Source organism: Somniosus microcephalus, chromosome 11 (assembly GCF_052327205.1).
Source record: "Somniosus microcephalus isolate GS21.2 chromosome 11, FLI_Smic_1.0, whole genome shotgun sequence".
Lineage (NCBI taxonomy): Eukaryota > Metazoa > Chordata > Chondrichthyes > Squaliformes > Somniosidae > Somniosus > Somniosus microcephalus.
In genome coordinates, this window is record NC_140997.1 from 198,204,399 (window position 1) to 198,218,847 (window position 14,449).

A 14,449-nucleotide genomic window follows, 5' to 3' on the forward strand; every position below is an offset into this window, starting at 1 on the left:
CCCGGTATCATTCTGGTAAACCTATGTTGCACTCCCTCCAAGGCCAATATATCCTTCCTAAGGTATGGTGCCCAGAACTGCTCACAGTACTCCAGGTGTGGTCTAACCAGGGTTTTGTATAGCTGCAGCATAATTTCTACCCCCTTGTATTCTAGTCCTCTAGATATTAAGGCCAGCATTCTGTTAGCCTTTTTGATTATTTTCTGTACCTGTTCATGATATTTTAATGATCTATGTACCTGGACCCCCAAGTCTCTTTGGACATCCACTGTTTTTAGCTTTTCACCATTTAGAAAGTACTCTGTTCTATCCTTTTTAGGGCCAAAGTGTATGACCTCACATTTGCCTACATTGAAATCCATTTGCCACAATTTTGCCCATTCGCTTAATCTATCACTATCCCTTTATAATGTAATGATTTCATCTACACCCCAGCTATTCACAATATATATTAATGATCTAGACGAGGGAACTAGATGTAATATCTCCAAGTTTGCAGACAACACAAAGCTGGGGGGGGGGGGCATGTGTGCTGTGAGGAGGATGCAGAGAAACTCCAATATGATTTGGACAGGTTGGGTGATTGGCCAGATGCAGTATAATGTGGATAAATGCGAGGTTATCCACTTTGGTGGCAAAAACAGGAAGGCAGATTATTATCTGAACGGCAATAGATTGGGAGAAGGGGAAGTGCAACGAGACCTGGGTGTCCTTGTGCACCAGTCGCTGAAGGTAAGCATGCAGGTGCAGCAGGCGGTTAAGAAGGCAAATGGTATGTTGGCCTTCATAGCGAGAGGATGTCTTGCTGCAGTTGTACAGGGCCTTGGTGAGACCACACCTTGAGTATTGTGTGCAGTTTTGGTCACCTTATCTGAGGAAGGATGTTCTTGCCATGAAGGGAGTGCAGCGAAGATTCACCAGACTGATACCTGGGATGGCAGGAATGACGTATGAGGAGAGATTGGGTCGATTGGGCTTATATTCGCTGGAGTTTAGAAGAATGAGAGGGGATCTCATTGAAACTTATAAAATTCTAACAGGATTAGACAGACTAGATGCAGGAAGGATGTTCCCAATGGCGGGGGAGTCCAGAACCAGGGCTCACAGTCTAAAGATAAGGGGTAAGCCATTTAGGATGGAGATGAGGAGGAATTTCTTCACCCAGAGAGTGGTGAACCTGTGGAATTCTCTGCTACAAAAGGGAGTTGAGGCCAATTCATTTAATATATTTAAGAAGGAGTTAGATATATTTCTTAAGGCTAAAGGGATCAAGGGATATGGGGAGAAAGCAGGGACAGGGTACTGAATTTGGATGATCAGCCATGATCTCATTAAATGGTGGAGCAGGTTCGAGGGGCCGAATGGCCTACTGCTCCTATCTTCTATGTCTACAATGCCGCCTATCTTTGTGTCGTCGGCAAATTTGGATATATGACTTTCTATGCCATCATCTAAGTCATTAATAAATACTGTGAATAGTTGAGGCCCCAACACAGATCCCTGCAGGACTAGTTTTCAATATTAGCTCTTAGCATTGGCTGGCAAAATGGAGACATATGCTTACGCTGGCCAGCCTTCAAAGGTTGATACTGTAAACAATGCCATCATAGCTGCAAGGACATTGTCAAAGTTGTAATCACTGTTGTGCCAAACTCGATCACGAATGACGGGATGATCTACTTCACCATCTTTATAAAGAATGTAAGTTCCCCTATATAAAAGGAAAAAAACTTAAATGTTTATTTTCTTTAATTCATTCACTACATGTTATCATTGAAATTTAACACTGCTTAGACGCAATGATGGTGCATCGGAGTCCAAATGGATTTCCCACAAACTTAACTAAAATAAAGTCAAACTTTCCAGTCAAAATGAACTAAAATGGCAGCACATTGGGGTGGTGGCACACCAACATAACAGTACTGGACTGCCACTTTGATCTCCATGCTGGTGAGTACCATTACAACCTGTGGGAAAGTGCCAAGCAGTGGCCTCTCCAAGGAGACAGTGAAAATCTAAAGGGAAAGTCACTGTTCTTTTACCAACTGTCTCAGAGTAACATTAATGGGGCTGGGAATGGGTCACCCACCCAGTCGCAGGTAGTACTTGTCTAAGAGAACTGTAGAATCTAGATTTCCAAAAGGCCTTTGATAAGGTGCCACATAATAGATTAATGAATAGGTCAGAGCATGCAGAGTCAGGAGAAAAGTAGCAGAATGGATAGCTGGCTGAAAAACAGAAAGAAGAGAGTAGGGATAAAGGGTAGCTATTCAGAGCGGCAAAAGGTGGAAAGTGGGGTCCCATAAGGATCAGGGCCGGGACCACTGTTGTTCACAACTTATATTAACAATTTAGGCCGGAATTTTGCCGGCACTCAGAGGGCTGGTTCGGAGGCGAGTCCCCTGTCAAAATCAAAAAGATTGACAGCAGGGCGATATCCCATTCTGAACCTGCCTCCTTGTGCGTTTCCCTGGTGCCGGCTCTGCCTGCGATTTGCAGACCCGGCACTAAGTGGCGGGTCAGGCAATTCAGATCGTTACGAGTGTGTTTAAAGCAATTTAACCAGGTACAAACCATTTTTCCAAGTTTTCCATGAGGTTCACGTCGCTCGGGGATCATGCCAGGTAAGTATGTCGGGTGTTAAACAACTCTCCATTTCTGTGAATAGGTGGCAGCTGCAAAAGTGGCATAAGACCTACCATTTCACAGCTGGTCACTTTCCAATCTTAGAGGTTGGAGCCTTCAGGACTTGGAAGACACTTTTCAGCTTTATGGAGGTTTGAACTGTTTGTAGCAAACTCTCTATCCAGTGTCACCTCCTTGGAGCAACCTCTCTCACTATTGACAGATCGCTTCTGTCATCTCAACTTCAGCTGCCAGCTATTCCATCAGCATCGGTGCCTTTGAAAACATCTCACTTTGGTCCTCAGAATTCTACCACGATCAGCCCCAACACCAACAGGCACACCAGCAGCACCAACAACAACATTAACCTGCTCTGCAATCACCTGATGCTGCACAGGACACAGGGCATCAGCACCCGAGCACACTGCTGCCTGGGAGGCCAGGGATGGCCTCACCACGGCCAGATTTACTTTAGTTGATGCTGTACACCCTGGCTGACACATGATGCGCCAGGTTGGCAACACCCCACACCAGCACCATAAAGCATCCTTACAATGTCCAAGCCATTCCTTTCACACTCATCGCCATTGTGGGGGGGGGGGGGCGCGGGGTACCGTTATGTCTCACCATTCATTGCAACTCACTAAGCCACTTCCAACAGTGCACACAGATCTGTCCAAGAAGGTAAAGTGTTGAAAATAAAGATTTAATTGTTTGACAACACACTGACAGAAACTTTACATGAACAATGGCGATAACACCCAAGTGCCTACCCTTGTGTGTTGTTAGTTGGTATGATTGGACAAGGGTGGGGGGCGTGTGAGGGGTGGCTACTGAGATGCGGAAGTGATAATGTATATAGAGAGGGATGGGTGGAGGTGCAAGGTAAGTTGGTGTGAGTAAGGATGTGCAGGAGTAAGGTAGGAAAGGCAGAGTGATGGGGATGTGATGAGTGCTACAGCAGGGTGAGTTTGAGTGTGGCTTTGCAGTAATGTTTTGTAATCTACTGAGATCATTGAAAGGTTTGCGCCACTGCAGCCTGGTCCTCCTGACGACATCCCTGCTTGTGCCCTCCTGTGAAATGTGCAACCAGGCTGCGTTGGTCTCCTGGGGAGGTGTCTTCCGCCCATTGGAAGGGAAGAGAACCTTCCTGCGTGCTGTCACTCCCTCCATAAGCATATGGAGGGAGTCATGGGAGAGCCTGGGTGCAGCCATGCACCTTTGTGCAGAATTTGTCAGTGTTTGCAGCACCTCAATGCTGTAGAACACTGACTGCACAACTGTCAAAATGATTGTGGACATGGTCCCTTTAAGGAAACCGGCTGATGACGCATCATTAAATGATGTCATCAGATCCACTTCCTATTAATTTTCCGGGAAACTCGCAGGGTGGGCTTAACAAGCCCCATCAACGGAATATCTTGTTTGTGGCCAGGATCGACACAGATGTGGGGTCCCCACACGCCAAGGATGTCACCTGCCCCGGACCCGCCGAGTTTGGAAAAGTCCAGCCCATAGACTTTGTAATCAAAAACACAATTTCTAAATTTGCAGATGACACTAAATTGGGGTAGATAGTCAATACTGAGGAGGAATGCAACAAATTACAAGAAGACATTAGCAAACTTGCAGAATGGACATATAATTGGCAAATGAATTTCAACACAATAAGTGTGAGGTATTACATTTTGATAATAAAAATAAGGAGGTCACATATTACTTAGAAAATATGAATCTAAATAGGGTAGAAGAGCAAAGGGATCTGGGAGTACAAATACACAAATAGCTAAAAGTAGCAACACAGGTTAATAAGGCCATAAAAAAGTAAACCAAGCACTAGGGTTTATTTCTAGAGGGATAGAATTGAAAAATAGAGAAGTTATGCTCAAGTTGTAATGAACCTTGGTTAGACCACACTTGTGAGTACAGTAATGGTCACATATTATAAAAAGGATATAGAGGCACTGGAGAGGGTGCAAAAAATATTTACAAGGATGATATCAAGGTTATACGTATCAGGAAAGGATGAACAGGCTGGGTCTCTTTTCTCTTGAAAAGAGAAGGCTAAGGGGTGACCTAATAGAGACCATAAAATTATGAAAGATTTTGATAGAGTAGACACAGAGTGAGTGTTTCCACTTGTGGGGAAGAGCAAAACTAGAAGCCATCAATATAAGATAGTCACCAAGAAATCAAATAGGGAATTCAGAAGAAACTTCTTTACCCAGAGATTGGTGAGAATGTGGAATTCGTAAAAAAAAAGCAGGATTTCATACCTTTACAAAAAATAACAAAGGTTAAAGTTTTTATAGTACGTCAATAATCTATAGACTGAAGTAAATCACTGTGTCAAAATCAAAAATGTTCATCACAAGCATACTAGTTCTGTATGTTTCTTACTTGCACTCTTCTGGCAATTGTTTTGCTTCATCTGTACAGCGGTAGAATTTGCCCTGAAAAATTAGAAGACATTTCATCTTAGGCTAGAACAGTTTTAACTTCAGTCTGAATTTAAAGAAAAATTTAAATAAAGTATGATCATCATTTACCTTGAACAGCTGAACCCCAATACAAGCAAACATGAATTGTAGCAGAGTTGTAACAATCATGATGTTACCAATGGTTCTAATAGCAACGAACACACATTGAACAACATGCTGTAAGGTGAAAAAAGAAGTGTGAACAAAAAAGTTACAGTTTTTAAATTGCCATGATAAGAAATTAGATACATGGAAAATAGTCAAATTAAACCTTGAGTCCCTTCGCCCTGTTGATTGCTCGAAGAGGTCTTAACACCCTTAAGACACGAAGAATCTTCACTACTGAAATAGCACTAGATCTGTGTGGAAACAAGCAACCATTCATTTTCACTCTTTTATAAAGCACTTTGGGAGGTCCTGAAGATGTGTTAAGACATTATATAAATGCAAGTTATTTCTTTCTTTTTTGCTAGATTTTTAGAAACTGGTAAAAGATATTGGGTAAGAATCCTCTGGTCACTATGGATTGTTAATGTTTCCATGAAGATGTCTTCATATTTGCAAGCAGCAAACCTGAGGATTGGGAGCAATTTAGGATTCAGCAAAGGAGGACAAAGGGATTAATTAAGAGGGGGAAAATAGAGTATGAGAGTAAGCTTTCAGGGAACATAAAAACTGACTGTAAAAGCTTCTATAGATATGTAAAGAGAAAAAGATTGGTGAAGTCAAGTGTAGGTCCCTTGCAGTCAGAATCAGGGGAATTTATAATGGGGAACAAAGAAATGCCAAACCAATTAAATACATATTTTGGTTCTGTCTTCACAAAGGAGGACACAAATAACCTCCCAGATGTCGGGGAACATAGGGTCTAATGAGAGGGAGGAACTGAATGAAATCAGTATTTGTAGGGAAATGGTGTTAAGGAAATTGACGGGACTGAAGGCCGATAAATCCCCAGGACCTGATAATCTACATCCTAGGGTACTTAAGGAAGTGGCCCTAGAAATAGTAGATGCATTGCTGGTCATCTTCCAAAATTCTATAGATTCTGGAACAGTTCCCATGGATTGGAGGGTAGCTAATGTTACCCACTATTCAAAAAAGATGGTAGAGAGAAAACGGGGAATTATAGACCGGTAAGCCTGACATCGGTAGTGGGGAAATGCTAGAGTCCATTATAAAAGATGTAATAGCAGAACACTTGGAAAACAGTGACAGGATCGGACAAAGTCAACATGGATTTACAAAAGGTAAATTGTGCTTGACTAATCTACTGGAGTTTTTTGAGGATGTAACTTGTAGAATGGATAAGGGAGAACCAGTGGATGTGGTGTATTTGGACTTTCAGGAGGCTTTTGATAAGGTCCCGCATAAGAGATTAGCGTGTAAAGTTAAAGCACATGGGATTGGGGGCAAGGTACTGACTTGGATAGAGAACTGGCTGGCAGACAGGAAGCAAGAGTTGGAATAAACGGCTCTTTTTCCGAGTGGCAGGCAGTGACTAGTGGGGTACCGCAGGGATCGGTGCTAGGACCCCAGTTATTCACAATATATATTAATGATCTAGATGAGGGAACTAGATGTAATATCTCCAAGTTTGCAGACGACACAAAGCTGGGTGGGCGTGTGTGCTGTGAGGAGGATGCCGAGAAACTCCAGTATGATTTGGACAGTTTGGGTGATTGGGCAGATGTAGGGCAGAGGCAGTATAATGTGGATAAATGCGAGGTTATCCACTTTGGTGGCAAAAACAGGAAGGCAGATTATTATCTGAATGGCAATAGATTGGGAAAAGGGGAAGTGCAACGAGACCTGGGTGTCCTTGTGCACCAGTCGCTGAAGGTAAGCATGCAGGTGCAGCAGGCGGTTAAGGCGGCAAATGGATTCGAGTACAGGAACAAGGATGTCTTGCTGCAGTTGTACAGGGCCTTGGTGAGACCACACCTTGAGTATTGTGTGCAGTTTTGGTCGCCTTATCTGAGGAAGGATGTTCTTGCCATGGAGGGAGTGCAGCGAAGATTCACCAGACTGATACCTGGGATGGCAGGAATGACGTATGAGGGGAGATTGGGTCGATTGGGCTTATATTTGCTGGAGTTTAGAAGAATGAAAAGGGATCTCATTGAAACTTATAAAATTCTAACAGGACTGGACAGGCTAGATGCAGGAAGGATGTTCCCGATGGCGGGGGAGTCCAGAATCAGGGGTCACAGTCTAAAGATAAGGGGTAAGCCATTTAGGACAGAGATGAGGAGGAATTTCTTCACCCAGAGAGTGGTGAACCTGTGGAATTCTCTACCACAGAAGGCAGTTGAGGCCAATTCATTAAATATATTCAGGAAGGAGTTAGATATATTTCTTAAGGCTAAAGGGATCAAGGGATATGGGGAGAAGGCAGGGACAGGGTACTGAGTTTGGATGATCAGCCATGATCTCATTGAATGGTGGAGCAGGCTCGAGGGGCTGAATGGCCTACTCCTGCTTCTATCTTCTATGTTTCTATTTATAGCAAATTGGTAAATGCATTATTTTTGAATGTCTTTTCAATCAAAGGTAATGTTCATGCCTGCATGTAAGATGTTGGGCACGTAGCAACCAGAACACTTTTTCCCCCACGGTACATTCTTTATACTGTGCAGAGATGAAATCATACTTAAAGAGTTGGGAGAGGGACATCAGGAGGAATTCTGGAATTTGGAGGCGGGAACAGAGGACCGTCACTGATGCTAAAAAATATATGGGATGAGGGGGCGACCACATCCCCTTCATTAGTTCCAGTGGTAGCACCTATGATGCTATGTTTTCCATATGATGGTGTATTTACATATATTATGTAAACTTTTTCCTAGCATTTTAATATGTCCATCTTAAAGAAGCATTCCTTCATGAATGTGCTACCAGGCACAAACGTTATGTAGTAGCAGCTCAGAATCAACCACAAATCAGCCAGATGCAGAAAATCCCACAGTGGTGGTTACTGTATATGAATTGTGGAATATTTTTTATGTATCTTCTGTTGCATATATATATTAGGGGGTGAGAATAGGGCTGAAGGGAAAGGTACAGCAGGGCAGAGGAGGAGTGGGGTGGGCAAGGTAGAAGCTGGGGAAGGAGGAAGGCAGATCAGGGTCAGAGGATGGAAGAGGGGGAGGGTAGAATATAGTAGGGCCAGAGGTGGAGAGTTAGAGATCTGTCAGTGGGGGAAGAGAATCAAAGGTTCTGAAGGGTCTCAGAGCAATATGGAGGTTAAAGGAAGCAGCTACACTATTAGAACGAGTGTCACAGTACTATAAGGAGGAGGGAGAAGAGATGGGGGGTCGGGGAGGCAATGGGGGAGGGGAGGATATAGGGGACAGGGTGGAGATTGGGGAGATGATGGGAAAAGTGGAGAGGATTGGAAGGGTGGAAAGAGGATTAGAAACAAGCATGAGGGGGGGAGTAAAGAGGATGGGGAGAAGCAGATGATAGAGAAGGTGAAGGTCAGGAGAGGGGGAGAGGATGGAGGAGGGGCAGAAAGTGTAGAAGTGGAAGAGGATGGGGAGGGGAGAGAAATTAAGAGAGGGAGAAAGAGACCGGGGGAAGAGAGTGGGAAGAAAGCAGACAGAGATTGGGGGAGGGATAAAGACAAGAGGAGATGGGGAACACCGGAAAAGGACAGGGAACGGGTACAGAGAAAGGAGAATGAGGACAGGTTTGTGAAATTAAAATGGAACTGAGAGAACTGAATTAAATCAAGATGGGTGATTCATGAATTTAAAACAGTCTTGCACAGAATGGGGAGAAATGGCACCAAATATACAAATTAAAGAAAGTTGGCAATGATGGAGAAAATGAATTAAATAACTTGGGGGATAAAGTTGCCAAAATTAACTAAATGAACATATGGGGGCTAAGAAATTAAAAGGGCCCTTGTACATGAGCAACATTAATTAAATCAGTCCTAGGCTTCAATCAACAAAATTAATTAAAGATCGCAGCTTCACTGTGGAAAATTAATAAATACAAATCAACGCTATTCTGGAGAAAATTAATTAAAAAAGATCAGTGCTTGGCACAGGAGAAAATGAAAGATTCAGGCCATTCCTGGGGAAAATAAATCAAGTAATGATGGAGGCTTCGCTGGGGAAAATTAATAAAATAATAATTTGGGGTATTCTGGGGAAAATTAATATCAGGGATTTGTTGCAGAAAATTAATTAATAAAAGATAAGGACTTCATCAGGGAAAATTAATTGAATAAAGATTCAGGGCTTCATTGCAATCGGAGGCAGAGGTCAACCATCGGGAGGACTAGGGGCAAGGCTGGGTATCGGGACTGGAGGAGGGCGAAAGCTTCGTTGAGGCCTGGGGGAGGCACTCCCGCTCCTCTTGGTCCACAAGGAATGAAACTGCAGGGGAAGGTGAGGTGAGATGGGTTGGGGAGGGAGGAGGGGTGAGAGGAATGGAGGGGAAGAGGGAGAGAGAAGGGGTGAAAGAGAGATGGCGGAGGAGATGGGGGGAGGAAGGACGTGCTGGGGAGAAAGGAGTGAATGGAAGGAGGGAGAGGGAAAAGGGAGAGTGGGTGAGCAGGGGAGGGAGTGTTGATGATAATTGGGGAACAAAGGCAGGAAAATGATCCGAGTGGGGAAATTCTTCTCAGTGGGGTGTCTATGGTGAGCTAAACCTTTCTCAGGAGACAATGGAGAGTAATATCGGTATAAAACCGGCGTTCTACCCGATCCCATACATTTCCTGCCTGGAGAGTTAGGTTAAAATTACCCCCATTAATGTTTTTATTATATCATGGATTGAAAGTTAAATAGCAAAACTTATGTGATTCGGAAAACAGAGAAGTAGAGTTAGTTGGAGTATAGGAAATTATCCTGCAGCACAGGCTGAGGAGCTGGTATACACAAAACTAAGGTGGTAGAGTGGCTTCACTGGGAGAAAGGTCAATTACAGCACAAGAAGTTTACATAGGCAATTTCATTATAAATGTGGACATAGGTTTTCATAATGAGTGCATGCAGATGTAATATACACATATGGAGAAAGAGAAAATACTGGGTGCATATTGTCATTCAAGTTGCTTCACAGAGCTTTGTGATGTGTAATATCATGCAGTATTTATTTATTTTTCAAGTCGGAAAGAAATGCTTCTCTAAGTTTTGATCAATATCCATGTCACTCACCATTCCTTTATTGTACTTTATAAAGAGTATTTAACTTTTATATTTAACTAGGTTTACTTATTATTTATTCAAAGTTTTAATAAACTAGTCAATTTATAGACCTGCTGTTTTTAGCTTATGGTAAGGAATATCTATCGAAAAACAAAAGCCCACTGTATTTTTGTATGATATACTGTAAAGTTAGCGTATTCTACAATTGCTGGCGTTCGTTTAATAAAAACAGATACTTACTGAATTCCGAAAGAAATAAGTGACACACCCACAACTAGGATGTCCAACAAGTTGAAATAATTTCTACAGAAGGAACCTTTGTGTAAAAATGCTCCATATGTCATCATCTGAAGAAGTAAAGCATGGAAAGGTAAAAATGGAAATAAATAGTTTGAATATCTGCAATGTCTGTCCAGTATCATTTATTAACTCTCCCTACAATTATAACAATTCATTTCTTTCAGAATGCAACGCAACAATAAAGAATAACACCGGTAAATGAAGACCAGAAATGCTGAATCCCTGATTTTCCTCACTCCACCATTGGTGGTTGTGCCTTCAGCTGTCTAGGCCTTAAGCTCTGAAATTCCCTCCCTAAACCTTTCCGCTTCTCTCTTTTCCTTTAAGATGCTCCTTAAAACCTACCTCTTTGACCAAGCTTTTGGTCACCTGCCCTATCTCATCTGTGGCTCGATGTCAAATGTTGTCTGAGAACATAGAAACATAGAAGATAGGAGAAGGAGTAGGCCATTCGGCCCCTCGAGCCTGCTCCGCCATTCAATGAGATCATGGCTGATCATGGCCGTTCTAGTGAAACGTCTTGGGACACTTTACTACGTTAATAGCACTGTATAAATGCAAGTTGTTATTGTTGTTGAATATACCAGTTGAAATTACGTTAAAATAAATTTTATCGGTTCATTCATTATAATATTAATTTTAGACAATTAGAAAAGTACTCTTAATGAGGGGAATTTTAACCACACAGGACAGGCAGGAGAGGAGTGGGTTGATAATTCAAAAATGGGCAACCTGACCCCAACCCACCACCACTTCCGGTTTTAATGAGGGCGGGCGACTAACCTTCACTCCAGAGGTGGGTCCCTAATTTGAATATTTTAATGAGGTTGTGCGCCTCAGATTTGAGCTGTGTTTTAAATTTAACGCATGTGGGCTGGGTTTCGCAGGGCTTAGGAAACCCGCAGCTGAAGGGAGGCAAGAACAGCCAGATCCAACAGCTAAGTGCTTTTCCAGCACTCTTGTGGGCCAGGAGGAGCAGAAGTACTCCCCCCCGGATCCCAATGAAAACTGTTTCCCACTCCCCGCAATCGGACCTCCGCAATCTATCCACGCACCCCCATCCACCATCTCTCTGGCCCATGATTTATCCGCAGCCCCCCTCTCCCCCCAGTCTCTCCAGCCCTCAACCGATCTCTCTGGCCCCCTCCCCGATCTCTACACGCACCCGCCCCTCCACGATCTATCCACCGCCTCCCCCCTTCCTCTATTCACATCTCCCCAGTCGAACCGCGCCACCCCCGCCAATCTGTCTACAGCATCCCACTGATGTACCCCCAACCCTCAATTTTTCCCTCCTCTCCACTCCCAGGCTGTGGCCTGGTGTCCCATGCCCACTTGCCCGATAGCCAGCTAGACTCTCAATCTGGCTGGCTGCCGGCCGGTGAACGAAGTCCAAAAATGTAAATCCTAACAACAGCACCTCCGAGAAACCTGTAAGGAGCTGCTGCTCCTCCAACCCCCTCCCCCCACGATCCCTCCCTGCCTCCCCGTAAATATTGGGGCCAATGAGTCAGAACAGTTAAAATATAACTGCAAATTAAACATCTCAAAGGTTATTTGCAAAGTTTACTCTTCAAGCAGCTATACGATATCAATAAAGGATGGCCCATTGCGATTCAATAACATTAACACCATTAATCTGATTCAAACATTATATTCTGCAGTTATATACAAATTTATGCAATTTTCTCCCACAACAAGAACACTTTACTTTTATTTTCAGACAACATTTAAGTAAATATTGGTCAGTTACACTTCTCTTCTGCTAAATAGGAAGCCTGGATCATTTCCTGGCCAAGGTTCGTGATGTTTTTTCAAGCCTGAACATGAGCCTTCAGCGTTTTATCAGTACAGATGCAGAGACTTAATTAAGAAAAATGGTTAAATGTCTTGGTTAGCATTCACAATACACTTTGTGGTGTTAGTTGTTTTGATGTAAATTGTTGACATTAAAAAATACTGAAAGCTGAAGACCAACATTTTAGCATCGTGGTCTTTGTGGCCTGGTCATGCTGGCATTGATCCATTATAGAGAAAGTCGCCATACTTAAATAAAGCCATCATGCTCACACAAAGAAAAGCTAAAAATGCTTATTATTGAGACACAAGAGAAAGAATGTCACTCTGCTTCCCTACGTATTTAAAGGGGAAAGTAACTGTGAAAATTAGGGAAATGTAATCACTTTGTTAAGCATTCATTAATTTTGTTTAAAAAATGTTCAATAGACTCAGTCTTGAAAGACATTCGTAAATCTGCAGTTTGTGACAGCATACAGAATCATGCACACCTTTGGTGTATGAAATTTGGAACAAATTAAAACACTAAAGGACAAAGGGGAGAGGGGTCTCCCCAATGGCTTTGCAAGTTTACCCAGTAAGTAGATGGATGAAATATAGGGCCAGGTTTGATCCTTGTTCTGTTCGTAATCCCATGGATATTAAATGATAGCTGGAATTTGTGTCAGCAGTACAGTTGGTTTTCAAAAGTATTTCTCGCCAATTATATGAATGTTATATTATAAACATTTAGTTTAATAAATGTTATATCTCTTTTGCCTACCTGCATGTAATGAAGTACATTAGATTAGGCATTTCAGTGAAATCTTACTATTACTTAACAGAAGCATTTAGAGAAAGGTATATAGATACCTTTACCATGCCACTCTGAGTTGATATTAGTTGCATACAGTATCTCCCATTTAATTGCACAACAGTTAATCACTTTATCACTGTTAGATCCGTGATTCTGAGAGTATGCTGTTTTTCAATAACCACACGGATGCTGTAACTTAACGATAAACAGGTATTTACTGGAGGAGGGTAGTCTCAAGACTGGGGGTACAGAGGCATGCGCAAGGCTTATATACAGGTGTGGTCACTGCCGGTACTACAGTATACAGGAGCTGTAAAAGTAGTTCTGTCTTAAAGGCACATACACTACAATTCCTCCCCTTTTAGATTAGTCGTACCCCTAATATTCAAATAACAATTAATACTTTAACATGTACATTAAACAACAATAGTCCATTTATAGATTCAGTCTTTGGGGCGGCTTCCTGACCCTTTCGGGATAGCGCCTTTCCGGAGGTTCTCGTTCTTGGTGCAGAGGCGATTCTGACCCCATTTCATCGGGTAGTTCATCGGGTTCCACTGCTACTGGTTCTGAGGTAGATGCTACCGGTATGTCGGGTTCATCCCCAGGTACTCGAGACATGGGGTTGACGCGTTCCTCTGACGCTAAGATCTGATCGACGTGGCGTCTCACAATGTTCTCCCCGACATCCACTGTGTACATTAATGGCCCCTGCCTTGTGCATATCGTTCCGGGTTGCCATTTCTCTGTTCGATAGTCCTGGGCCAAGACTGGTTGCCCTACATTGAAGCTCCTTGTCGGCTTCTCGTTGATGTGCTGGAATTGTTTGTCCTCAACATTTCTTCGCACATTTGGTCTGAGCAAGTCCAGACGAGATCTCAACCTTCGGTTAAAGAACATCATGGCCGGGGTCTGGTTGGTAACTGCATGTGTCGCGTTTCGGTAGGCTAATAAGAAATTGTCCATCTTATGCTGCAGTGGAATTTCATCGTCGCACATGGCCTTTATCGCCTTCTTAAAGATTTGTACGAACCTCTCAGCCAATCCATTTGTGGCTGGATGATACGGGGCGGATGTGTAATGCCTTACCCCATTCCTTCTCATAAATTTTTGAAACTCTTCGGACACAAATTGTGGTCCATTATCAGAGCAAATCTGCTCTGGCAAACCGTTTCTGGCAAATATGGTCCGTAGGACTGCAATCGTTTTCTCTGTAGTGGTTGAGGACATTTTTATCACCTCAGGCCACTTCGAATGAGCATCCACTGCTATTAAGAACATTGAGTCCA

At 43.0% G+C, this 14,449-nt stretch overlaps 1 protein-coding gene across 4 annotated transcripts in view; it reads right to left on the reverse strand.

Moving 5' to 3' along the window:
* cacna1db (calcium channel, voltage-dependent, L type, alpha 1D subunit, b) overlaps positions 1-14,449 on the reverse strand; it is a 792,002-nt gene that overhangs the window by 213,203 nt on the left and 564,350 nt on the right. For all 4 annotated transcript variants that reach the window (XM_086001660.1, XM_086001658.1, XM_086001657.1 and 1 more), the window contains 5 exons: positions 10,508-10,614; positions 5,377-5,464; positions 5,175-5,282; positions 5,026-5,078; positions 1,565-1,711 (listed from right to left, as the gene is read on the reverse strand). In XM_086001660.1, the coding sequence (XP_085857786.1) occupies positions 1,565-1,711; positions 5,026-5,078; positions 5,175-5,282; positions 5,377-5,464; positions 10,508-10,614 (503 nt within the window). The remainder of the gene's footprint in view (positions 1-1,564; positions 1,712-5,025; positions 5,079-5,174; positions 5,283-5,376; positions 5,465-10,507; positions 10,615-14,449) is intronic.